Source organism: Triturus cristatus, chromosome 10 (genome assembly GCF_964204655.1).
Source record: "Triturus cristatus chromosome 10, aTriCri1.1, whole genome shotgun sequence".
Classification (NCBI taxonomy): domain Eukaryota; kingdom Metazoa; phylum Chordata; class Amphibia; order Caudata; family Salamandridae; genus Triturus; species Triturus cristatus.
In genome coordinates, this window is record NC_140593.1 from 1,227,995,515 (window position 1) to 1,228,023,446 (window position 27,932).

The 27,932-nt window shown below is 50.6% G+C and overlaps 1 protein-coding gene across 7 annotated transcripts in view; it reads right to left on the reverse strand.

The window, feature by feature from the left end:
- The window catches only part of ATP2B3 (ATPase plasma membrane Ca2+ transporting 3), a 988,364-nt gene that overhangs the window by 105,558 nt on the left and 854,874 nt on the right, over window positions 1–27,932 (reverse strand). For all 7 annotated transcript variants that reach the window (XM_085629813.1, XM_085629812.1, XM_085629811.1 and 4 more), the window contains one exon: window positions 5,660–5,902. In XM_085629813.1, coding sequence (XP_085485939.1) covers window positions 5,660–5,902 — 243 coding nt within the window. The remainder of the gene's footprint in view (window positions 1–5,659; window positions 5,903–27,932) is intronic.

Below are 27,932 nucleotides of genomic sequence, written 5' to 3' on the forward strand. Positions count from 1 at the left end.
GAGACAGGAATGCAGCGCCATTACCCACTGGAGACAGGAAGGGCAGCCCCATTACCCACTGGAGACAGGAAGGGCAGCGCCATTACCCACTGGAGACAGGAAGGGCAGCGCCTTTACCCACTGGAGACAGGAAGGGCAGCGCCTTTACCCACTGGAGACAGGAAGGGCAGCGCCTTTACCCACTGGAGACAGGAATGCAGCGTCATTACCCACTGGAGGTAGGAAGCACAGTGTTGGTACCCATGGGAGATAAGAAGGGCAGCGCCATTACCCACTGGAGACAGGAAGGGCAGCGCCATTACCCACTGGAGACAGGAAGGGCAGCGCCTTTACCCACTGGAGACAGGAAGGGCAGCGCCTTTACCCACTGGAGACAGGAAGGGCAGCGCCATTACCCACTGGAGACAGGAAGGGCAGCGCCTTTACCCACTGGAGACAGGAAGGGCAGCGCCTTTACCCACTGGAGACAGGAAGGGCAGCGCCATTACCCAACAGGAAGGGCAGCGCCATTACCCACTGGAGACAGGAAGGGCAGCGCCTTTACCCACTGGAGACAGGAAGGGCAGTGCCTTTACCCACTGGAGACAGGAAGGGCAGCGCCTTTACCCACTGGAGACAGGAAGGGCAGCGCCATCACCCAACAGGAAGGGCAGTGTCATTACCCACTGGAGACAGGAAGGGCAGCGCCCTTACCCAACAGGAAGGGCAGTGTCATTACCCACTGGAGACAGGAAGGGCAGCGCCTTTACCCACTGGAGACAGGAAGGGCAGCGCCATTACCCACTGGAGACAGGAAGGGCAGCGCCATTACCCAACAGGAAAGGCAGCGCCATTACCCACTGGAGACAGGAAGGGCAGCGCCATTACCCACTGGAGACAGGAAGGGCAGCGCCTTTACCCACTGGAGACAGGAAGGGCAGCGCCTTTACCCACTGGAGACAGGAAGGGCAGCGCCATTACCCACTGGAGACAGGAAGGGCAGCGCCTTTACCCACTGGAGACAGGAAGGGCAGCGCCTTTACCCACTGGAGACAGGAAGGGCAGCGCCATTACCCACTGGAGACAGGAATGCAGCGTCATTACCCACTGGAGGTAGGAAGCACAGTGTTGGTACCCATGGGAGATAAGAAGGGCAGCGCCATTACCCACTGGAGACAGGAAGGGCAGCGCCTTTACCCACTGGAGACAGGAAGGGCAGCGCCTTTACCCACTGGAGACAGGAAGGGCAGCGCCATTACCCAACAGGAAAGGCAGCGCCATTACCCACTGGAGACAGGAAGGGCAGCGCCATTACCCAACAGGAAGGGCAGTGTCATTACCCACTGGAGACAGGAAGGGCAGCGCCCTTACCCAACAGTAAGGGCAGTGTCATTACCCACTGGAGACAGGAAGGGCAGCGCCTTTACCCACTGGAGACAGGAAGGGCAGCGCCATTACCCACTGGAGACAGGAAGGGCAGCGCCATTACCCAACAGGAAAGGCAGCGCCATTACCCACTGGAGACAGGAAGGGCAGCGCCTTTACCCACTGGAGACAGGAAGGGCAGCGCCATTACCCACTGGAGACAGGAAAGGCAGCGCCATTACCCACTGGAGACAGGAAGGGCAGCGCCATTACCCACTGGAGACAGGAAGGGCAGCGCCTTTACCCGCTGGAGACAGGAAGGGCAGCGCCTTTACCCACTGGAGACAGGAAGGGCAGCGCCATTACCCACTGGAGACAGGAAGGGCAGCGCCTTTACCCACTGGAGACAGGAAGGGCAGCGCCTTTACCCACTGGAGACAGGAAGGGCAGCGCCATTACCCAACAGGAAGGGCAGTGTCATTACCCACTGGAGACAGGAATGCAGCGTCATTACCCACTGGAGGTAGGAAGCACAGTGTTGGTACCCATGGGAGATAAGAAGGGCAGCGCCATTACCCACTGGAGACAGGAAGGGCAGCGCCTTTACCCACTGGAGACAGGAAGGGCAGCGCCTTTACCCACTGGAGACAGGAAGGGCAGCGCCTTTACCCACTGGAGACAGGAAGGGCAGCGCCATTACCCAACAGGAAGGGCAGTGTCATTACCCACTGGAGACAGGAAGGGCAGCGCCCTTACCCAACAGGAAGGGCAGTGTCATTACCCACTGGAGACAGGAAGGGCAGCGCCATTACCCACTGGAGACAGGAAGGGCAGCGCCATTACCCAACAGGAAAGGCAGCGCCATTACCCACTGGAGACAGGAAGGGCAGCGCCATTACCCACTGGAGACAGGAAGGGCAGCGCCTTTACCCACTGGAGACAGGAAGGGCAGCGCCTTTACCCACTGGAGACAGGAAGGGCAGCGCCATTACCCACTGGAGACAGGAAGGGCAGCGCCATTACCCACTGGAGACAGGAAGGGCAGCGCCTTTACCCACTGGAGACAGGAAGGGCAGCGCCTTTACCCACTGGAGACAGGAAGGGCAGCGCCATTACCCACTGGAGACAGGAATGCAGCGTCATTACCCACTGGAGACAGGAATGCAGCGTCATTACCCACTGGAGGTAGGAAGCACAGTGTTGGTACCCATGGGAGATAAGAAGGGCAGCGCCATTACCCACTGGAGACAGGAAGGGCAGCGCCTTTACCCACTGGAGACAGGAAGGGCAGCGCCTTTACCCACTGGAGACAGGAAGGGCAGCGCCTTTACCCACTGGAGACAGGAAGGGCAGCGCCTTTACCCACTGGAGACAGGAAGGGCAGCGCCATTACCCAACAGGAAGGGCAGTGTCATTACCCACTGGAGACAGGAAGGGCAGCGCCCTTACCCAACAGGAAGGGCAGTGTCATTACCCACTGGAGACAGGAAGGGCAGCGCCTTTACCCACTGGAGACAGGAAGGGCAGCGCCATTACCCACTGGAGACAGGAAGGGCAGCGCCTTTACCCACTGGAGACAGGAAGGGAAGCGCCATTACCCACTGGAGACAGGAAGGGCAGCGCCATTACCCACTGGAGACAGGAATGCAGCGTCATTACCCACTGGAGGTAGGAAGCACAGTGTTGGTACCCATGGGAGATAAGAAGGGCAGCACCACTGCCTACTGCAGGTAGGAAGTACAGTGATGGGACCTACTGGAGGTAGGAAGAGCAGCACCATTTCCTTTTGTGAAAGGAAGTAGAAGGTTTTTGTCCACTCAAATATATTGTCAATGGTGCACCATCTCTCTAAAGGAAGGGTTGTGCAATGAACCCTCGCTAAAGGGGTGTTACTGTTACTACCCACGAGGAAAGGAAGACATGCACTAGCCACTGGAAGAAAGAATGGTAGCATTATTGATCAAAGGAGGGACAATGCTACTGACCACTGAGGAAATTAAAGCTTCACTATACTCTAGAGAAAGGGAGGACAGTGCGACTCGCACCCGAGGAAAGGGCGATGAGCGTTACTGCCCTCCGCAGAGTGCCAGAACTGTACTATTAATACAAAAACAAAGACTTATGCTATCAGCGCTAAGGAAAGCACAGTGAGTGGTATTCCCCTGCAGAGAAAAGACAGACATTACAAGCACTTGGTGGGAAAGGATGAACCATTACCTCTTGGGAACCTAAGGCAAGTCTTACTACCTTGGAGCCAGTCCAGGTACAGACTGATAGTTTTTTATTAATTAATGAAAGGGAGGAAACAGTGAAGAACACACCCCTCAATGTTAGCCCTTCTTGCATGAAAAGGTCAGTCGGAAAGTGGCACATTCTAAGATACCCCGCCAGTCACTAGTATCTTGCGTTATAAGGTGAAGTGAAAGTGGGATATTGTGGAAAAAGCCTTGGACTTACCAGTATCTCGCTAGGTGAGACAGAGTGGAAAATTCTGAGAGAGCTCTGGCATGCACTAGTAAATAAGGAGACATTGCACAGAGCGTGCATCATCCTGAGATAGCACAAACACTCACTTAAATCTTGCTGGTAAAGTCAGGCAGAGAGTGGCTCGTTCTTGGATAGCTTGCATACTCACTAGTATCCTACAGGGTTAGGTCAGGTCAAGCAGAGAGTAGAACACGTCTGGATAGTCGCAGCGCTCACTTGGATCTAACAGGACAAGGTAAGCTTGAGAGTGAAAAATTGTGAGATAGGACAGGCACTCGCTAGTATCTTGCTGGTGAAGTGAGGCACTCACTAGTAATTCTACAGGGTTAGGTCGAGCAAAGAGTAGAACATTTTTGAATAGTCCTGGCATTCACTAGGATCTTACAGGATAAGGTAAGTTTGAGAGTGCAACATTGTAAAATATGACAGGCACTCACGAGTATCTTGGTTGATAAATTCAGGTAGAAAGTGGAACATTCCAAAACAGTGCAGGCACTTACTAGTATCTCACAGGGTAAGATAAGGTAGAGAGTGTGGAACATTCTGAGGAAGAACAGTCACTCACTAGTATCTCACAAGATAAGGGAAGATAGAGTGGAAAATTCTGAGGTACAACAGGCACTCACTAGTATCTCACAAGGTAAGGTAATATAGAGTGTGGAAAATTCTGAGATAAGACAATCACTCAATAGTATCTGTCTGGTAAAATCAGACAGAGAGTGACACAATCTGAGAAAGCTTGCTCACCCACCATTATCTAATAGGGTCAGGACAGGTCAGGCAGAGAGTAGAACATTCCTGGATAGCCCCGGCACTCCCTAGCATCTTACAGGAAGGTCAAGAGTGGAACATTGTGAAATAGGACAGGCACTCACTAATATCTTGCTTGATAAAGGCAGGTAGACAGTGGAATATTCTGAGATACTGCAGTCACTCACTAGTATCTCAAGGGGTAAGGTAAGGTAGATAGTGTGAAACATTCTGAGACAGCGCAGGCACTCACTTGTATCTCACAGGGTAAGTTAAGGTAGAGAGTGTGGAACATTCTGAGACAGTGCAGGCACTCACTAAAATCTCACAGGGTAAGGTAAGGTAGAGTGTGGGACATTCAGAGATAGAACAGGCACTCAAACTATCCTACAGGATAAGGTATGGCACAGTGTAGACCATTTTGAGATAACACAGACACACTCACTAGTATCTTGTTGGCAACGTCAGACAGAGTGGAACATTCAGAGATAACTTGTACACTCACTAGTATCTTACAGAGTCAGGTTGGGCAGTGAGTAAAACATTTCTGAATAGTTTAGGCACTCACTAGGATCCTGCAGGATAAGGTAATGTCAAGAGTGGAACATTGTGAGATTGGACAGGCACTTACTAGTATCTTGATGTATATAGTCGGATAGACAGTGGAACATTCTGAGACAGCGCTGGCCCTCACTAGTATCTCACAAGGCAAGAAAAGGTAGATAGTGCGGAACATTCTGAGATAGAACAGGCACTCACTAGTATCTTATATGGTATGGAAAGGTAGACTGTGGAAACTTCTCAGATAGAACAGGCATGCAATACTATCTTACTGGATAATGCAAGGGACAATGTAGAACATTTTGAGATAGTGCAGACACTCACTAATATCATGCTGGGAACGTCAGGCAGAGAGTGGCACCTCCTGAGATAGCTTGCACACTCACTAGTATCCTGCAGGGTTAGGTCAGGCCAGTCAGAGAGTAGAACAATCCTGGATGGTCACGGCACTCACTAGTAACTTACAGGATAAGATCAGGCAGAGAGTGGCACATTTTGGCATAGTCCTGGCACTCACTAGTATCTTGCTGGTGTAGGCACTGTTGATGGAGATGGCGTGGATGAGCGTGTCCAAGATCTTCGAGGGTAGGCTGCTGGGGTCAGGCACCTCTTTGTAGAGTGTGTCTCCAATGTAGGACTGCACCACAGTCATGCGATTGGTCGTGAGTGTGCCAGTCTTGTCCGAGCAGATGGCCGTGGCATTGCCCATGGTCTCACAGGCGTCCAGGTGCCGTACCAGGTTGTTGTCCTTCATCATTTTCTGTGAGGAAGAGATTAGTTTGGAAAATGTTAGAGGCCCTTAAGAGACACACACAAACCAGGTCATATGTTTTCTCCGTAAGCAAAGACAGCTATGGGCTAGGCATTGGCGAACTAGAGGGCAAAGCCTCTCAGTGGCCGTAGACTGGAGCAGAGCCATTTACAAAGCAGGTTGTTCACTCCCCAAAGTGGACATGATGGCGCAGGGATACCTGGTACCACCTTACTCCATGCAGAGGTAAGACTGCATGATGCAACATCTTTTGAAATGTTTACGCTGTCTTTGCCCCCCCCCCTTGGACCTCTCAATGGTATTTCCGCATTTCACTGCGAATCTCCCAGGAACTATGGATGTCAGCTAGAGGGAAGATCAGACTTTGATGTTTAATGTTGCAGATGTATAGTGCAAGATAGGACAGAGGGCCCTAAACTGGTCAATGGCCCCAAACACCAGCAGCCTCCACCACTCCTCAAGCTTCTAATGACACCAGCTGCAGTGCCACCGGAGACGAGATCTGTGCCAGTGCTGTGCCACTGGTGGCCGCATCTATGCCAGTGATAAAATAAAAATAAAAAATGCCACTGGAGGTCACATCCGTGCGAGTGATGTGCCATGGGAGGCCACATCCATGCCAGTGCTGTGCCACTGGCATGACACTGGTCCAAATTAGGAAGGAATTTAACAACTCTTTGCAGAACAATTTAGGGAATTGCCACCAAGAGACGAGAGGTCACATTGCTGAGCACAGGATCAGAGCAGGCTCTTCTCCTGGGGATGGCTTTCAACTGAACCTCCTCAGCACAGGGGGCTAATGATGGTGTTTACAAATCAGAAGTTTAAAAACCACTTCTGAGGTTTTTGGGAGGAGGGTTATCTCTGCAGTAGCTTTTGTTACAGGGACCAAGACATGGTGGGAGAGGAGGCAGACTGGGCCACTAGTTCAAATAATATGAAATGATTTACTGACCTCTCTATAGGGCCCTTGCGGGTTTTTCCTGTGAACGTTTCGGAGAAGGTTTTGGTAAATTGTGCACTTTAACAGACCCAAGGACTTGTTTAGGAACATTTGCACCAAATAGTAAATTTTAAAAGCAGAACCAGTGACATTGCTTGTATTGGAATGGATTTACAAATAATTTAACAAGGAACTTGGGCCCGAATTAAAAGACATGTAAAGAACAGGTTAAGCAAATGATGCATTTGAAAAACACATAACCAGTGTCATTGGTCAAAAGGGAATAAATAAAGATCATTTTCCAGTGTTTTGTGGTCACCCCTATGCGATCTGAAGAAATTGTGATAAAGGGGGCAGTTTTAGGGAAAAGCAGCATGTTCAGAACTGGTTACAACGTAATGTGTCTGCGCTCAGAGTTACACGAGGGGGCATATTTACAAGGGGATTGCACCACAGGAACGTCACTTTTACCGATTCTGCAACACACACAGAAAGGGCAAAATGCCATTAATGATTGTTTTTGTGCAGGAAGGGACACCTTCCTGCACACAAAGAATCATTCCCCGGAATGCAGGCACCCTTGCACTATGGTGCAAGGGTGTCTGCGTTGGTGCATGGCAGCTATTTTTAGTGCTAGTGCTAAGGGGCGTGCCATATTGATGTAAAAATGGTGCACTCCTTCGCTTTGGAAATGGCAGAATGCGGTGCTGCAAATTTTTACGCAGCTCCACACTGTGCCATTTTCTTGTAAATATGTTCAAGGTATCATATAAAAGCACACAACAGAACAGAGTCTAAAGCACTACTGCTGCTGGTTTTACCAATGTTTTTCACCAGATAATGGATCCAAGTGTCACCACAGTATCCCCTCCACGCTAAAATGGTTTAGAGGGACCAACATCTGAAAACTTGGGGGCATGTGTACAATCCCTTAGCGCCACTATAGCGTCACCTTTTTGGATGCTCCGGTGGCGGTGTGACCTGCACCATATTTACAAAGAGGTGTTAAGCCACTTGTTTTGGCTTAACACCACTTTGTAACTATTCTAACCTTTCATGCAGCTATCTGCATTAACGGCACGTGCACTGGGCGTTGCTGTGGGCGTTTCACCACAGCACCCTTTACTTTTTGATGCTGCTCTGATTCACAAGGATCTGCAAATCTGAGGCTGCGCCCAAATCTAATGCCATGCTAGAGAAGGCGTTAGACTGGCGCAACGAGGAGAAATACTTTTATTTCTCCTGGATATTGTTTGTTTTATGTGTGCTGCATTCTGCAGCACCCATAGAAACAGCAAAAAGCAACGAATGGCTGTTTCTGTGCAGGAAGGTGTACCTTTCTGCACATAACCCATCATTAAATAATGCCGATTTAATACTTCTATGGGTGCTGCAGAATGCAGCGCACATAGAAGCGGCAAATCGCCATTACTGATTGTTCATGTGCAGGAAAGGACAACTTCCTGCACATGAACAATCATTACCCCCAGCGCAAACACCCTTGCACTAGGACACAAGGGTGTTTGCATCTCATTTTAGTGCCAGCGCTACAGAGAACACAGGGGTGTGCCATGTTTTTATAAATACGCTGCATCCCTGAGTTTTGGAAATGTCGGAGCGCGGCGCTGCCAAATTTGGCAAAGCTCCGTGCTCCGACATTACTTTATAAATATACCCTAGATTTACTATCCCCAATATCCCCGCATCAAAAGCGTGCAGGCCCGTGCACATCACGCCTCAGTAATACACATATGTGTTACATTTCTACAATGGTGATGTTCAGCTGTGCTGCAATAAAGGACACATTGGGGCATATTTACAAGTCCCTAACGCCACAGGATCGTCACTTTTAGCGACGTTCCTGTTGCGATAAGTGCCTCACCTTATTTACAAGGCAGCGTTAAGCCACTTAACATGGCTTAATGCTGCCTTTAAATAAGGCCCCCTTTCATGTTACTTAGCATGTTGGCAACACCCACTGATTTTGATCTTGCCCCCTATATTCAAGGGCAGCGTAAATAGGAGGCAGCGCCAAAATTAAGACCATGGAAAACCTTTTCTTAAACAAACGAAACGAGGTGAAACGCTTCATTTCTCCTTGTTTTTGCTGTTTCTATGTGTGCTGCGTTGTGCAGCGCACATAGAAACAGCAAAAGCCAATTGATTGTTTATGTGCAGGAAGGTGTCCCTTCCTGCACATAAACAATCTTTGAAACAAAATGAAATGTTGTAACTTCTCTGTATGCTGCAATTCAGCCGCCCACATAGAAGTTTCAAAACACCATTTCAATATTGTTTATGTGCAGGAAGGGACACCTTACTGCACATAAACAATTTTCCCCTGCACGCAGACATCCTTGCACTATGGTGCAAGGGTGCCTGCATTGATGCTAGACAGCTAAATTTAGCGCCAGCGCAGGGGGAAACACAGGGCAGCACCATATTGTTGTAAATATGGTGCAGCCGTGCGTTTCTGAAGTGGCGGAGCGTGGTGTTAAGCCAAGGAGGCTAACGCCATGCTCTGCCACTTCGTTGTGAATATGCCCCATTGTCCCTGTTTCCACAGTACTGAGTCATTCATGACCTTTCTGAACTTTAGACAAGGAGTTATGAGCTGCATCTAATAGTGAACCGACACGTGTGACAAGACCTGTCAATCACCCGTGATCAGCAGGCAGTGTTACCACGAGCTGCATATATACAGTTGCCCACACAAGTGACAAGACCTATAAATCACTGGTGACCTTCGGATGGTTTTAACACAAGCTGCACAAGTGCAGTTACCCACACAAGTGAAAAGAACTGTAAATCACCGGTGACCTGTTGACAGTTTTAGAATGAACTTTGCATCTACACTGACCCACTCTAGTGACAAGACCTGTAAATCACTGGTGACCTGCAGACAGTTTTAGCACAAGCTGCACATCTGCAGTGACCCACTCTAGTGACAAGACCTGTAAATCACTGGTGACCTGCAGACAGTTTTAGCACAAGCTTCACATCTGCAGTGACCCACTCTAGTGACAAGACCTGTAAATCACTGGTGACCTGCAGACAGTTTTAGCACAAGCTGCACATCTGCAGTGACCCACTCTAGTGACAAGACCTGTAAATCACCGGTGACCTGCAGACAGTTTTAGCACGAGCTGCATATCTACAGTTACCCACACAAGTGAAAAGACCTGTAAATCACTGGTGACCTGCAGACAGTTTTAGCACAAGCTGTACATCTGCAGTGGCCCACACAAGTGAAAAGACCTGTAAATCACTGGTGACCTGCAGACAGTTTTAGCACAAGCTGCACATCTGCAGTGACCCACTCTAGTGACAAGACCTGTAAATCACTGGTGACCTGCAGACAGTTTTAGCACGAGCTGCATATCTACAGTTACCCACACAAGTGAAAAGACCTGTAAATCACTGGTGACCTGCAGACAGTTTTAGCACAAGCTGCACATCTGCAGTGACCCACTCTAGTGACAAGACCTGTAAATCACTGGTGACCTGCAGACAGTTTTAGCACGAGCTGCATATCTACAGTTACCCACACAAGTGAAAAGACCTGTAAATCACTGGTGACCTGCAGACAGTTTTAGCACAAGCTGCACATCTGCAGTGGCCCACACAAGTGAAAAGACCTGTAAATCACTGGTGACCTGCAGAAAGTTTTAGAATGAACTGTATATCTGCAGTGACCCACTCTAGTGACAAGACCTGTAAATCACTGTTGACCTGCAGACAGTTTTAGCCTGAGCTGTGCATTTGCAGTGACCCACACTAGTGACAATACCTATAAGTCACTATTGACTTGCAGACAGTTTTACCCTGAACTGCATATCTACAGTGAGCCAAACTAGTGACAAGACCTGTAAATCACTGGTGACCTGCGGACAGTTTTAACACAAGCTGCACACGTGCAGTTACCCACACTAGTGACAAGACCTGTAAATCACTGGTGACCTTCGGATAGTTGTAACACAAGCTGCACAAGTGCAGTTACCCACACTAGTGACAAGACCTGTAAATCACTGGTGACCTTCAGATAGTTGTAACACAAGCTGCACAAGTGCAGTTACCCACACTAGTGACAAGACCTGTAAATCACTGGTGACCTTCGGATAGTTTTAGCATGAGCTGTGCATTTGCAGTGACCCACACTAGTGACAAGACCTGTAAATCAATAGTAACCTGCAGACAATTTTACCAGTGTCTTTCTGCCGCTTGAGTACATTTTTCACTTGAGCGACAGCTCCCTCAATGCGAACGGCTGTGACCTGCTGTGACCTCCCACATTTAGTAATCTCACTGGGAGGGGTGGGGGGGTTAAGCTCCTGAAAACCATACTAGGGGAAGCAGATTTTCACTTATGCTCACAAACTCAATGTTTCCGAGCCACGTGTGAGAAAAAACCTCACCACGCAGCGGTTGGGGGAGTTTTGCTGAAACACCTTGTTCCAAGTGGAACGCGGAGTGGGCAAAATCCCATTAACTCCGCCGGCGAAGTGGAATTATTCACCCACCCCAAGTAATGTCCAGGTGAGGAGCCAATCCATCTGTAAACTATAACAAGCACTGGCATAGCCAATAGGTCTCGCTTTTGGGACCTTGTAAGTGTTTAGCCATGCAACAGTTGCATAACTAAATACTTATAAGGTCCCAAAAGTGAGACCTATTGGCTATGTAAAGCGGCCGTGCGGCCGCGAAATTGAGAGTGATCGCGATCACGATCAAACATCAAAGCGGCCGTGCGGCAGCGAAAGCAAAAGTAATTGTGGTAAAGAGCGACGCGCGCGCCCGCGCACATGCACTGTAGCTCTAGGCTGGCCTGGGAGCACTTTTTGGAGCCCTCTCAATAAGTCTCGCCAGATCAGCGCATGCGCTGGGTCAGGCGAGACCTAAAAAGGACAGTATGTGCAGACTTTTGATAAATGTTAATCTGATATCGTTGTTAAGGTCACAAACTCACCTCCAAACGAAGAACCATCACAACACTGGAACCTCTGTACCAAACATTTCAAAAAGTTTACTTATCTCAATCTAAGTTTTTTCAGGTTTTTGAAAATCGTTAAAAGGGAGTAAAGAATAAGATAGAGGAGTTGGCCTCACGGCTAGGGCGGGCGACCTCGAATCTGGGGAACCGGGTTTGTGTCTGGGCAATGACGCTGAACATCCTGTGATTCTGGGCAAATCACTTAGGTGCATATTATCAAGAAACAGAGATCAAATTATCGCCGCTTTAGTGGCAGAAATCTGCCGCTAAAGCGGCGGTAATGGGCTTGATAATATGCCCTTGAGAATTTCCCATAGAAGCTCATGTTCTGGTGTCAACATGGGCTTCCATGTGAATTCTCACCGACATATTATCAAGCCCATTATCGCCGCTTTAGCGGCAGTTTTCAGGCGCTAAAGCGGCGAAAATTTTAACGCCGTGCTTGATAATATGCCCCTTAATCTCCCCGTGCTTCACAAAAATGAATGTGTCCTCATGTAACGCAACTGGTGCTCATGTAAAGCGCTCTGATACCCCATACCTTAGGGTCAAGTTTGCGCTATGTAAATCTCCGTAAAATAAAAAATAAATATATACCTGGGGTCCGGGGCGGGTGGGGGAAGGGGGCATCTATTTCAAATATCTATAGTGACTTTGTCACAGGTTAACAAGTCACCAAATGCAGAGAGCAGGTCGTGCATGGCTGCCTTCCGGTCACTTGTAAACATGCTGAAATTCTGCTGCTCTGTCCATCCATGACCTCTTTGCCCGATTAATAAATAGAGCGAGGACAGCAATACATATTTCGCAGCCTGCTCTAACAATTGTAACCACGAGGTGGCAGTCACGCTCTGTAAAAGAGTATCTCGAGGGCGGCTGTGCTGACAAAGTCTGAAGTTTCCCACATTTCTTCAGTTAACATCTGCAGCTGAAACAACCTTTCCCCTCCCCACGACCCCCCGCGCGGACCCCAAAATCACTGCAAGCTTCTCACCTGTCCCTTAATTTGAGAACAAAGAAGAGAGGACAGGGGCAGGAGCTCATTGTGTCTTGAACCCCCAGCGCCTGGATACCGTCGTGGGTGATTAGCGGCGCTATAGATATCCTGTTAGATTGCTTGATTGTGAACCCATCCCCAGTGCTGCAGAAATCCAATACCAAGGCTGCATCACTTGCTTCATCCGCCGCCCACCTTCCTGCCTCTTTATTAGGCCTGGGAGGAGTTCGCATAGTTCTGTTATGCGGAACTCCGCAAAGTGACCAAGAAGCCCCGCTGTCCTACGCGGAGTTCCGCAACCGGCGGAGTGCGCTTGGTAATGACTGTTCGAAGGTGATTTTCAGCGCTGGATGTTTTTCCTGCAGCTCAAGAGAGCGCAGCTTATTTTCTGCCCCTCGAGTAGATTTTCTACCTGAGCGGCAACTTTCTCAACGCAAACAGAATGTTTCTCAACGGGAGTGGTCGCGACCACCCATGACTGCCCGCATTGAGAAAAACGACTGCCCGCTGGCAGGTGAATTTTTCTCGCTCGCAATCACCAACATGGCATTGGGGAGCTTGAGTGTGGAAAAATCTCTCAGAGAGGTGGATTTTCCACACTTGCCAATGTGGTTTTGGGGAGCACGAGTGTGGAAAAATCTCTCAGAGAGGTGGATTTTCCACACTTGCCAATGTGGTTTTGGGGAGCAGGAGTAAGGAGAAAGGAGTAAGGAGAAAAGCTCCGCTCCGCTATGAGATTTACGGAACTCCGTCTGCTCCGTGGAACACGGAGTGCGGGTAAATCCGGGAACTCCAGGAACTCCAGGAGCAGAGCGGAGTTCACCACCCCGGCGTACTCTTTACACCCTCTTGCAGGTCCGGTATGGTCCCTGGTTACTTACTGTCTACCTTTCTCTTCCTCCTTCCTTGTTACTTCTCGTAAATCTGTTGCTCTGGAGCAGACTCTGATGGTGAAAAGCAAGTTCCGACCCCCAGTCTCCACAAAACAGTGCCGGTGCCCCCACCTGCAAGCACCGGTACAAATTAAGCACTGTAATTGTCCTCCTGGGTGGCGTCACACTGCAGGGCTATTTTTGAATGGGTGAATGTTGATACATTTCAGGCTTTGAAGACATGTAATGACTCTGTGCAAAATGTGGGGCAGAGTTACAAGCCCCCTGTGCCACCAGTACGTCACTTTTTGTGACGTATTGGTGGCGTCTTTTCCTGCTCCATATTTACAAGGACAGGAAAAGCCACCCTGCGTGGCTTTTCCTGTCCGTGTAAAAACGGCCCCTTTACATGCAGCACTTTGCGTGAAAGGGGCGTTCCATGGGTGTTTCTGTGGGTGTTCACATGCAACACCCATGGAATGAGATACATTTCTAGCTTTACGAGGAATCGTAAATCTGGAAATGCGTCTGAATGCTACGCCTCCCCAGAGGTGTAGGGAGGCGCAACAAACATTTCTACTCGTTTTTTCCTCTTTCAATGCATGCTGCATTTTACAGCATGCATTGGAAGAGGAAAATGAATGTAGTGATTGTTTTTGTGCAGAAAGGTGCCCCTTCCTGCACGAAAACAATCTCCCCATGACGCAGGCATCCTAGCACCATGGTGCAAGGGTGCCTGTGCCAGCCCATGGCTGCAGTTTGTGCGCCCGTGCAGGGGGAAGCACAGAGATGCGACATATTCTTGTAAATATGTTGCATCCCTGTGCTTTGAAAGTGACTCAGTGCGGCGCAGCCAAATGGCTTGCGGAACGCACTGAGTCACTTTCATTGTAAATCTGCCCCTTTGTGTTTTTGTAGAGTGCTCTGGACTTAAAGGTATAGCGTCACGTCCGCGGGTGGAGGCAATGTGTCACCGTCTACCACCTCGCCTCCTCTTCGACCCTCTGCTCTAATCTGAAAATCTGTGCTGAAAATAGTTATCCAGGGTCATAGTGAGCATTATTTCACGCAACGCAATGCAGCACGACACCTTGTTGCGTACCGTGGGACATATTTACAATAACTGGCGCATCCCTGCATATCACCAGGGATGCGCCAGTCATTGTGCGCCACAGCTCCGCCACCATGGATGCGCCGCATTTACAATGCGGCGCACAATGGGGCAAAAACGGCACAGATGCGTGACGCATCTGTGCCGTAAAAGTGGCGCATTGCTGGAGTTGCGTCGCAAGTGCGATGCAGCTCCAGCAATGCTCTGGGGGGCCCTATCTTGTTAATGCTGCGTCAATCCTTACGCCTGCTTCAAGCAGGCGCAGGGTTTTGACGCAGCATGGGTCTAAAAGAGACTGAGTGAAATCTTGTAGATTTCACTCAGCCACTTTTAGGAGGCGTTCCTGCGCCGGAACGCCCCCCCCCCCTGCGCAGGAACGCCTACATGTGGCGCAGGGCTTTACAACGTGACGCATCTCCCAGATGTGTCACGTTGTAAGTACCCCGCACCATGGTGCAGGATTTGCACCGCCGCTGCGTCACAAAAGTGACGCAACGGCGGCGTAAATAAGGCGCAAGGGGCTTGTAAATCTGCCCCCGTATCTATCAAGATGTGGCGCATTCCTGCTCGTGGCCTGCGCTACCGCACAAGCTGCTGCCATGTTGAAAGAGTGCCTGCCGTACAGGCAGTGCGCGTTCACTCAGATCAGTGCCAGGCTAGTGCCAGTCCAGTGAAAGGCCAGTCCAGCGCCCTCCCTCTCTCTTGCTCTGGGTTCCCCTCCCTTGCTCCTTCTTGGCCTCTGGCCTCCTCCTTCGATGGTAGCTTCTCTTCTCCTTCTTTCTTGCCTCTCTGGTTCTGGAATGTTCCACTGGGACTGTGAATCGAACAGACCCCGCTTCCATCGCTGCCTCTCCATTGGCTGCGGTTCCTTCCTCGCCCCGCTCTTCTCCACCTTGAGGATGCCCCATGGCTTGTAGTGCTCTCTAAATCCCCTTTAAATGAAAGAAGTACATAATGTCCTACAGAGACCTGCCCTGGCCGAAGGCCTTACAGCATCCATCGGCGTAGACATGTTGTTGATGTATAAACGTCAGTGTATGAAATGCTCTCACAATGCACTGCTCATGACCTCACACATGATCCAGCACCCGGCTGTGATGTCATCCATCCAGCTCTCATGTTCTGTTCTCCTTCCTGTGTCCATCTAGCTCCTCACCACAGTGCATAAGGCACTACCTCGCGTCGGCGACAAGCTCCACGTGACCTCTGTGCTGCGGGACGGCGGCCGCAGCCCCCCCTACCATAAGTTATTTTGCAATTTTTTTCTGTTTGCTTCCTGACTCCCAAATGGCATCATCGTTTCTAGTCTTGAGACTTGGCTGTACCAACTCAAGTATCACTAAGCAAATGTGGTCAACTTAAGCAACAAGCATTGGCAAAGCCAACTGGTCCCACCTTTGGGACTTACTCGCCTTTTCAATGGTTTTTACCACGCTGCACAGCCCCCCGATGCTCTGCAGCATGGCTAAATTTAACAACAAAAGACCTTTGATGCGAAAGTGTTTTTTGTGTGTGTGTGTTTTTATTAAGTGGGAGGCGGGAGTAAAAGCGATGGGAGGTCAGTAGCAACTGGGAGAGAGAGGGGGACTGATGAAGCAACACAGAGGGTGGCTGGGGTCAGAGAAGCAACAATGAGGGCAGGGGTAGAGGGGGAAATTAGGAGCAGAACACAGGCGAGTGCAACATAGAGTGGGTGAGGAGAAGCGCATCAGCGATAGAGAGCAGCGGGGAGTGCAGCAGGAGAAGTACACAAGGGAGACAGCTCGAGAAAACATGCACCCTCATGGAATGCTCAGCACAACAAAAGTAGTGCTTGAAAGCAAGAAGTGGAAGCATAAAGACAGCGCATCAAAACAAAGGTATACAGGCTCTGCTCCATGGGCGGGACAAACACAAGACTGGCAAGCTGGGACATGAATCAGAAGCAGGCAAATTATAGTGACAATAAAGAAAACAATGGTACGTAACGGGTGGGCTTCAAGCCCCTCTATGTTCTTGGGAAAGCCCACAAGGATTCACAACAGACAGCGCATGCGCTGTCTTATAGGATGGACCTAAACAAAGCTCACCAAAATATTGCATATCAACTCACCAGTTAGCAGTCCCAACTGGTGAGTTTGATCTCTTTTTTTCTTAAAATGAATGTGTGTTCAGGGACACTGTAACTATGCAGTAATAAAAGATCAAATTATGTGGCATAGTTAACTACTTTATACAGAAACAAAAGGCAAATTAGGTGGGTTAATGCGGCACGTTCTGTGGCAGTGTTACTTTGCTACTTTGTCATTTGATCACGCATCGTTATTGTCTGGGGACTCAACATGTGAAAACAGCAATATGCACATAAAATGTAAACAGTTCACCTTTGTAACTGGTCACTGTACTGCATCATATATATATATATATATATTGGATTCGTTTTAGTATCCTCTTCAAAATGCAGAAAGAAACAAAAATATTTTTGTTGAAATCTGCACATTATGCTGTGCATGTTGAATTATATGGCAAGTGTGATAACAGGGATTCTGGGTAAAACACAGCAGCTACAAAATCTTCACACCTCCCTCCCTCCCTCCCTCTCTCTCTCTCTCTCTCGCTCGCTCGCTCGCTCGCCTTCTGCCTGTCACTCCCAGCTCTGCTGTCCTCTCATCTTATGCCCCCCTGTCTCTCTCTCTCCTTCTGCCTGTCACTCCCAGCTCTGCCCTCCTTTCATTCCATACCCTCTGCTCTCTTCACACCTCTCTCTCTCCTCCTGCATGTCACTCTCAGCTGTGCCCCCTCTCATCCCATGCCCACTGTTCTCCTCTCACCTCCCTCTCTCCTTCCGCCTGTCACTCCCAGCTCTGCCCTTCACCAAGCCCATGCCCTCTGCCCTCTTCACACCTCTCTCTCTCCTTCTGCCTGTCACTCCCAGCTCTGCCCTCCTCTCCCATAGAAGCTCATGTTCTGGTGTCAACATGGGCTTCCATGTGAATTCTCACCGACATATTATCAAGCCCATTATCGCCGCTTTAGCGGCAGTTTTCAGGCGCTAAAGCGGCGAAAATTTTAACGCCGTGCTTGATAATATGCCCCTTAATCTCCCCGTGCTTCACAAAAATGAATGTGTCCTCATGTAACGCAACTGGTGCTCATGTAAAGCGCTCTGATACCCCATACCTTAGGGTCAAGTTTGCGCTATGTAAATCTCCGTAAAATAAAAAATAAATATATACCTGGGGTCCGGGGCGGGTGGGGGAAGGGGGCATCTATTTCAAATATCTATAGTGACTTTGTCACAGGTTAACAAGTCACCAAATGCAGAGAGCAGGTCGTGCATGGCTGCCTTCCGGTCACTTGTAAACATGCTGAAATTCTGCTGCTCTGTCCATCCATGACCTCTTTGCCCGATTAATAAATAGAGCGAGGACAGCAATACATATTTCGCAGCCTGCTCTAACAATTGTAACCACGAGGTGGCAGTCACGCTCTGTAAAAGAGTATCTCGAGGGCGGCTGTGCTGACAAAGTCTGAAGTTTCCCACATTTCTTCAGTTAACATCTGCAGCTGAAACAACCTTTCCCCTCCCCACGACCCCCCGCGCGGACCCCAAAATCACTGCAAGCTTCTCACCAGTCCCTTAATTTGAGAACAAAGAAGAGAGGACAGGGGCAGGAGCTCATTGTGTCTTGAACCCCCAGCGCCTGGATACCGTCGTGGGTGATTAGCGGCGCTATAGATATCCTGTTAGATTGCTTGATTGTGAACCCATCCCCAGTGCTGCAGAAATCCAATACCAAGGCTGCATCACTTGCTTCATCCGCCGCCCACCTTCCTGCCTCTTTATTAGGCCTGGGAGGAGTTCGCATAGTTCTGTTATGCGGAACTCCGCAAAGTGACCAAGAAGCCCCGCTGTCCTACGCGGAGTTCCGCAACCGGCGGAGTGCGCTTGGTAATGACTGTTCGAAGGTGATTTTCAGCGCTGGATGTTTTTCCTGCAGCTCAAGAGAGCGCAGCTTATTTTCTGCCCCTCGAGTAGATTTTCTACCTGAGCGGCAACTTTCTCAACGCAAACAGAATGTTTCTCAACGGGAGTGGTCGCGACCACCCATGACTGCCCGCATTGAGAAAAACGACTGCCCGCTGGCAGGTGAATTTTTCTCGCTCGCAATCACCAACATGGCATTGGGGAGCTTGAGTGTGGAAAAATCTCTCAGAGAGGTGGATTTTCCACACTTGCCAATGTGGTTTTGGGGAGCACGAGTGTGGAAAAATCTCTCAGAGAGGTGGATTTTCCACACTTGCCAATGTGGTTTTGGGGAGCAGGAGTAAGGAGAAAGGAGTAAGGAGAAAAGCTCCGCTCCGCTATGAGATTTACGGAACTCCGTCTGCTCCGTGGAACACGGAGTGCGGGTAAATCCGGGAACTCCAGGAACTCCAGGAGCAGAGCGGAGTTCACCACCCCGGCGTACTCTTTACACCCTCTTGCAGGTCCGGTATGGTCCCTGGTTACTTACTGTCTACCTTTCTCTTCCTCCTTCCTTGTTACTTCTCGTAAATCTGTTGCTCTGGAGCAGACTCTGATGGTGAAAAGCAAGTTCCGACCCCCAGTCTCCACAAAACAGTGCCGGTGCCCCCACCTGCAAGCACCGGTACAAATTAAGCACTGTAATTGTCCTCCTGGGTGGCGTCACACTGCAGGGCTATTTTTGAATGGGTGAATGTTGATACATTTCAGGCTTTGAAGACATGTAATGACTCTGTGCAAAATGTGGGGCAGAGTTACAAGCCCCCTGTGCCACCAGTACGTCACTTTTTGTGACGTATTGGTGGCGTCTTTTCCTGCTCCATATTTACAAGGACAGGAAAAGCCACCCTGCGTGGCTTTTCCTGTCCGTGTAAAAACGGCCCCTTTACATGCAGCACTTTGCGTGAAAGGGGCGTTCCATGGGTGTTTCTGTGGGTGTTCACATGCAACACCCATGGAATGAGATACATTTCTAGCTTTACGAGGAATCGTAAATCTGGAAATGCGTCTGAATGCTACGCCTCCCCAGAGGTGTAGGGAGGCGCAACAAACATTTCTACTCGTTTTTTCCTCTTTCAATGCATGCTGCATTTTACAGCATGCATTGGAAGAGGAAAATGAATGTAGTGATTGTTTTTGTGCAGAAAGGTGCCCCTTCCTGCACGAAAACAATCTCCCCATGACGCAGGCATCCTAGCACCATGGTGCAAGGGTGCCTGTGCCAGCCCATGGCTGCAGTTTGTGCGCCCGTGCAGGGGGAAGCACAGAGATGCGACATATTCTTGTAAATATGTTGCATCCCTGTGCTTTGAAAGTGACTCAGTGCGGCGCAGCCAAATGGCTTGCGGAACGCACTGAGTCACTTTCATTGTAAATCTGCCCCTTTGTGTTTTTGTAGAGTGCTCTGGACTTAAAGGTATAGCGTCACGTCCGCGGGTGGAGGCAATGTGTCACCGTCTACCACCTCGCCTCCTCTTCGACCCTCTGCTCTAATCTGAAAATCTGTGCTGAAAATAGTTATCCAGGGTCATAGTGAGCATTATTTCACGCAACGCAATGCAGCACGACACCTTGTTGCGTACCGTGGGACATATTTACAATAACTGGCGCATCCCTGCATATCACCAGGGATGCGCCAGTCATTGTGCGCCACAGCTCCGCCACCATGGATGCGCCGCATTTACAATGCGGCGCACAATGGGGCAAAAACGGCACAGATGCGTGACGCATCTGTGCCGTAAAAGTGGCGCATTGCTGGAGTTGCGTCGCAAGTGCGATGCAGCTCCAGCAATGCTCTGGGGGGCCCTATCTTGTTAATGCTGCGTCAATCCTTACGCCTGCTTCAAGCAGGCGCAGGGTTTTGACGCAGCATGGGTCTAAAAGAGACTGAGTGAAATCTTGTAGATTTCACTCAGCCACTTTTAGGAGGCGTTCCTGCGCCGGAACGCCCCCCCCCCTGCGCAGGAACGCCTACATGTGGCGCAGGGCTTTACAACGTGACGCATCTCCCAGATGTGTCACGTTGTAAGTACCCCGCACCATGGTGCAGGATTTGCACCGCCGCTGCGTCACAAAAGTGACGCAACGGCGGCGTAAATAAGGCGCAAGGGGCTTGTAAATCTGCCCCCGTATCTATCAAGATGTGGCGCATTCCTGCTCGTGGCCTGCGCTACCGCACAAGCTGCTGCCATGTTGAAAGAGTGCCTGCCGTACAGGCAGTGCGCGTTCACTCAGATCAGTGCCAGGCTAGTGCCAGTCCAGTGAAAGGCCAGTCCAGCGCCCTCCCTCTCTCTTGCTCTGGGTTCCCCTCCCTTGCTCCTTCTTGGCCTCTGGCCTCCTCCTTCGATGGTAGCTTCTCTTCTCCTTCTTTCTTGCCTCTCTGGTTCTGGAATGTTCCACTGGGACTGTGAATCGAACAGACCCCGCTTCCATCGCTGCCTCTCCATTGGCTGCGGTTCCTTCCTCGCCCCGCTCTTCTCCACCTTGAGGATGCCCCATGGCTTGTAGTGCTCTCTAAATCCCCTTTAAATGAAAGAAGTACATAATGTCCTACAGAGACCTGCCCTGGCCGAAGGCCTTACAGCATCCATCGGCGTAGACATGTTGTTGATGTATAAACGTCAGTGTATGAAATGCTCTCACAATGCACTGCTCATGACCTCACACATGATCCAGCACCCGGCTGTGATGTCATCCATCCAGCTCTCATGTTCTGTTCTCCTTCCTGTGTCCATCTAGCTCCTCACCACAGTGCATAAGGCACTACCTCGCGTCGGCGACAAGCTCCACGTGACCTCTGTGCTGCGGGACGGCGGCCGCAGCCCCCCCTACCATAAGTTATTTTGCAATTTTTTTCTGTTTGCTTCCTGACTCCCAAATGGCATCATCGTTTCTAGTCTTGAGACTTGGCTGTACCAACTCAAGTATCACTAAGCAAATGTGGTCAACTTAAGCAACAAGCATTGGCAAAGCCAACTGGTCCCACCTTTGGGACTTACTCGCCTTTTCAATGGTTTTTACCACGCTGCACAGCCCCCCGATGCTCTGCAGCATGGCTAAATTTAACAACAAAAGACCTTTGATGCGAAAGTGTTTTTTGTGTGTGTGTGTTTTTATTAAGTGGGAGGCGGGAGTAAAAGCGATGGGAGGTCAGTAGCAACTGGGAGAGAGAGGGGGACTGATGAAGCAACACAGAGGGTGGCTGGGGTCAGAGAAGCAACAATGAGGGCAGGGGTAGAGGGGGAAATTAGGAGCAGAACACAGGCGAGTGCAACATAGAGTGGGTGAGGAGAAGCGCATCAGCGATAGAGAGCAGCGGGGAGTGCAGCAGGAGAAGTACACAAGGGAGACAGCTCGAGAAAACATGCACCCTCATGGAATGCTCAGCACAACAAAAGTAGTGCTTGAAAGCAAGAAGTGGAAGCATAAAGACAGCGCATCAAAACAAAGGTATACAGGCTCTGCTCCATGGGCGGGACAAACACAAGACTGGCAAGCTGGGACATGAATCAGAAGCAGGCAAATTATAGTGACAATAAAGAAAACAATGGTACGTAACGGGTGGGCTTCAAGCCCCTCTATGTTCTTGGGAAAGCCCACAAGGATTCACAACAGACAGCGCATGCGCTGTCTTATAGGATGGACCTAAACAAAGCTCACCAAAATATTGCATATCAACTCACCAGTTAGCAGTCCCAACTGGTGAGTTTGATCTCTTTTTTTCTTAAAATGAATGTGTGTTCAGGGACACTGTAACTATGCAGTAATAAAAGATCAAATTATGTGGCATAGTTAACTACTTTATACAGAAACAAAAGGCAAATTAGGTGGGTTAATGCGGCACGTTCTGTGGCAGTGTTACTTTGCTACTTTGTCATTTGATCACGCATCGTTATTGTCTGGGGACTCAACATGTGAAAACAGCAATATGCACATAAAATGTAAACAGTTCACCTTTGTAACTGGTCACTGTACTGCATCATATATATATATATATATATTGGATTCGTTTTAGTATCCTCTTCAAAATGCAGAAAGAAACAAAAATATTTTTGTTGAAATCTGCACATTATGCTGTGCATGTTGAATTATATGGCAAGTGTGATAACAGGGATTCTGGGTAAAACACAGCAGCTACAAAATCTTCACACCTCCCTCCCTCCCTCCCTCTCTCTCTCTCTCTCTCGCTCGCTCGCTCGCTCGCCTTCTGCCTGTCACTCCCAGCTCTGCTGTCCTCTCATCTTATGCCCCCCTGTCTCTCTCTCTCCTTCTGCCTGTCACTCCCAGCTCTGCCCTCCTTTCATTCCATACCCTCTGCTCTCTTCACACCTCTCTCTCTCCTCCTGCATGTCACTCTCAGCTGTGCCCCCTCTCATCCCATGCCCACTGTTCTCCTCTCACCTCCCTCTCTCCTTCCGCCTGTCACTCCCAGCTCTGCCCTTCACCAAGCCCATGCCCTCTGCCCTCTTCACACCTCTCTCTCTCCTTCTGCCTGTCACTCCCAGCTCTGCCCTCCTCTCACCCCATGCCCTCTGTCCTCCCCACACCTCTCTCTCGCCTCCTGCCTGTCACTTTCAGTTCTGCCCTCCTCTCAGACCGTGCCCTCTGCCCACCTCCTCTCACATCCGCCTCTCCCCGCCTGCCTGTCTCCTCCAGCTCTGCCCACTCTCATCCTATGCCCTCTTCACACCTCTTTCTCTTCCTGTCTGTCACTCCCAGCTCCGCCTCTTATCCCATGCCCTCTGCTCTCATTCCATGCCCTCTGCTCTCATTCCATGCCCTCCCCACCCTTCCCTCCTCTCACCTGTCTCTCTCTCTCTTCCTGCCTGTCCACTCCAGCTCTGCCCACCTCTCACTCCATGCCCCCTGCCCTGTCACCACTATTGCCCCATGCTGTGTTTGCCCTCTCCTGCTGCCCAGCAGTGAGGGCAGACGGCAGTTACTTTCCCTGGCACCGCTCACAGTTATCACTTGGTGCCAGTCTCCAGTACTCTCGGGGCTGGCACACCGTGCGTACGTCGCCGGCCCACGTGCATCTTTCTCTAAGGCACGCGCAGCAGACACGCCCTGCGGCCTGTCCTCGGCGGCCTGTCCTCGTCGGCCTGACCGGTCCTCAGATTAGCCTCCAGTCTTGGCCGGGGGCCCCGCAGTCGCACCCGGCCACTTGCAGGGTACAAAGCTGCCAGGCTGGCGGTACTTGGCCAAGGCCGCTAATGCCAATCTCGTGCTAATCCCTTCATGGAAGGGCAGAGCCGGGGCACCCTGGGGGCGGCGTGCACGCGCCCGCGCGCTCCAGAGGCTCAGCACTCGTGTTCCAGGGCAAGGCTGGAGAGCACGAAGCGCCTCTCTTCAAGGCACCAACCTCTGGGTCAATGCGCCTGCCGCAGAGATGGGCGCGAGCCAGTAGCCGGCAGATTATAATTTATGGGCATCAGGGCGAGGCGGACTTCACTCCTCCGACGGCGAGAAATGAGTGTGGTAAAGTAATTAAAACAGCTGGTATTCAGGTGCCAAGGAACAGATGTAGTGTGCGCCACGAACATGGCATCTGTTAACACGTTCCAAGTTAAATAACAGTTTAAAGGGAATTAAAATATTTTTTGTAGGATTAGTTAAAATTCTTACAATACATCTCGGCTTGTGGTGGATAAATAAGGAATTAAAAGCATTAAGACATGTTCTGTTCTGCAGATCTGTAGAGCGCTCTATCTCCCTTGAGGGTATCCTGGCGCTGAGCCGCGTGAGTCGAGGCACACCGAGGGGCTAGTGGGACTACTGGAAAAGCCGGGTCTTCAGCTACTTGTGGAATTCAAGCAGTGAGGAGGAGGCTCTGATGTGCAGTGGTGGGTCCATCCAGGCTTCAGGAGTGGAGGCCCTTATGTGCAGTGGTGGGTCATTCCACGCTCTGGGAGTGGAGGCCCTTATGTGCAGTGGTGGGTCATTCCACACTCTGGGAGTGGAGGCTCTGCTGTGCAGTGATGGGTCATTCCACGCTCTGGGAGTGGAGGCCCTTATGTGCAGTGGTGGGTCATACCACGCTCTGGGAGTGGAGGCCCTTATGAGTAGTGGTGGGTCATTCCACGCTCTGGGAGTGGAGGCCCTTATGTGCAGTGGTGGGTCATTCCACGCTCTGGGAGTGGAGGCCCTTATGTGCAGTGGTGGGTCATTCCACGCTCTGGGAGTGGAGGCCCTTATGTGTAGTGGTGGGTCATTCCACACTCTGGGAGTGGAGGCTCTGCTGTGCAGTGATGGGTCATTCCACGCTCTGGGAGTGGAGGCCCTTATGTGCAGTGGTGGGTCATTCCACGCTCTGGGAGTGGAGGCCCTTATGTGTAGTGGTGGGTCATTCCACACTCTGGGAGTGGAGGCTCTGCTGTGCAGTGATGGGTCATTCCACGCTCTGGGAGTGGAGGCCCTTATGTGCAGTGGTGGGTCATTCCACGCTCTGGGAGTGGAGGCCCTTATGTGTAGTGGTGGGTCATTCCACGCTCTGGGAGTGGAGGCTCTGCTGTGCAGTGATGGGTCATTCCACGCTCTGGGAGTGGAGGCCCTTATGTGCAGTGGTGGGACATTCCACGCTCTGGGAGTGGAGGCCCTTATGTGTAGTGGTGGGTCATTCCACGCTCTGGGAGTGGAGGCTCTGCTGTGCAGTGATGGGTCATTCCACGCTCTGGGAGTGGAGGCCCTTATGTGCAGTGGTGGGACATTCCACGCTCTGGGAGTGGAGGCCCTTATGTGTAGTGGTGGGTCATTCCACGCTCTGGGAGTGGAGGCCCTTATGTGTAGTGGTGGGTCATTCCACGCTCTGGGAGTGGAGGCCCTTATGTGCAGTGGTGGGTCATTCCACGGTCCGGGAGTGGAGGCCCTTATGTGCAGTGGTGGGTCATTCCACGGTCCGGGAGTGGAGGCCCTTATGAGTAGTGGTGGGTCATTCCACGCTCTGGGAGTGGAGGCCCTTATGTGTAGTGGTAGGTCATTCCACGCTCTGGGAGTGGAGGCCCTTATGTGTAGTGGTGGGTCATTCCACGCTCTGGGAGTGGAGGCCCTTATGTGTAGTGGTGGGTCATTCCACGCTCTGGGAGTGGAGGCCCTTATGTGCAGTGGTGGGTCATTCCACGCTCTGGGAGTGGAGGCCCTTATGTGCAGTGGTGGGTCATACCACGCTCTGGGAGTGGAGGCCCTTATGAGTAGTGGTGGGTCATTCCACGCTCTGGGAGTGGAGGACCTTATGTGCAGTGGTGGGTCATTCCACGGTCCGGGAGTGGAGGCCCTTATGAGTAGTGGTGGGTCATTCCACGCTCTGGGAGTGGAGGCCCTTATGAGTAGTGGTGGGTCATTCCACACTTTAGGAGTGATGTAGGAGAAGGCTCGACGGCCGGATCTATTTTCCATATGCGTGGGATTTGTGCAAGTAGGAGTCCAGACGAGCGGCGGTGTCTGGAAGGTGTGTGAAAGCAGATGTGATTGTTGAGGTATGGTGACCAGTGTTATGTAGCGCCTCGAAAGTATGAGGGAGAAGTTTGAACTGTGCTTGTTTGTGAATGGGAAGCCAGTGGAGCTCTCTCAGGTGTGATGTGAGTGCGGCGTGGCACATCAGGCGGTCCCTGAAGGTATCAGGTTCACTATCCGGGCGTGTCCACAGGTTCTTATTTTCAAGAGTTAAACACTGGTTTTAAGAAGCAAATTGGGTCCTCGTTGAAGCCTGGGCAGGTGCCTAGAAGCCCAAGTGTGGACTCATCATGGTATCCGCAGAATCTACGGCTTCTGTCTGGATCTGTTGACTCCAGTGGGAAGACTCTATCCTCTGAGGGAATTCGGCCAAAACAGCAGAGTAGAAATCTCACTTTTACTTTATTTGCAAACGGTTGCTTTGAATTCTCTTGAAAGGTGGTCTTTTTTTATGAGAGTTTATAAGAGACCACGAATGAGAGCGGTTACTGAAGGCATTTTGTCACCGATGAAGGAGAGATGTTTGACCATACCAGTGGCAGATTTTTGGACAGGTTGTGACTGGTTGAACCCGGGCACACATCTTGTAAGCCTGGCCGGGTTAATGTGATGGGTAACAGCTCGAGCCATTGAATTTTCCAAAGCCCGGTGTTGGACATTTCCTGTTAGGTATGGAAAAGAAAGGGGTTCTTGGTAGAACTTTTAGAATGTAAATAGCAGTTTGTTTCAAAGCCTGCTCCTTGCCACCAAGGCTTCATTTGTAAAAAGATAAGTGCCAGGGCTCTCGCCAGGAGGCCGCTGCAGCTTGCACCGCACATTGCCCCTGCCAGGGCTCTCGTCAGGAAGCCACCGCAGCTTGCACCGCACACTGCCCCTGCCAGGGCTCTCGTCAGGAAGCCACCGCAGCTTGCACCGCACACTGCCCCTGCCAATGACAGTACCCACACAACTACCAACCTGCACACTGCTACAAGTGTGACAATTCGGACTATTCCAGACCCCAAAGCTATAAGAATGGCCTGGGCGGCCGGTAATAGCCAGTTTCAATGTATATTGAATTCATAATTAACTGTTGTTGCGGTCTTCTATAAATTAGCCAGACAGCGCCACCTTGTGGGAGACTGCCATAAGCTCTGGTTTTGACAATTAAGTGCTGGTGCCGAGTACTGGAAACCACTGGCTCAAATTAAGCACTGCTTTCCACCCGCTTTTGACTTTTGCAGTGGGTTTGGAGGGTGAGGATAGAGGGTGCAGTCTGTCTGACTCCTGACTAACAGAAGATGGGGTTTGAGGAGCCCACTGAAAGAGTTAACTCAATTGAAAGGCCATCACTGAGGCTAGAGCCTACCCACGTGGCGGTAGGGGTGGGGCAGGAGACCCCCCCCAATGAAAGGGATCTCCCAACAGTGCCATTTGGTTCTCTGTGGCAGGCCGGTCTCCTGGTCAAGCGTTTCCAAAAGCGGAGCCAGCTGAAGCCACTTCATCTGAAAGGTGGGGTTCCCCCTACTCCAGATGAGTTTGGGGGGCTTCCTGACCAGCAAACCTCAATGAGGCTGAAAGTACCTTTCTGTGAAAGAAGATCATTGGCTCACAAAGACAGAGGGGCATCCAGACCTGGCCACCAGCTTCTGATTTCAGGCTCAAAGAGAT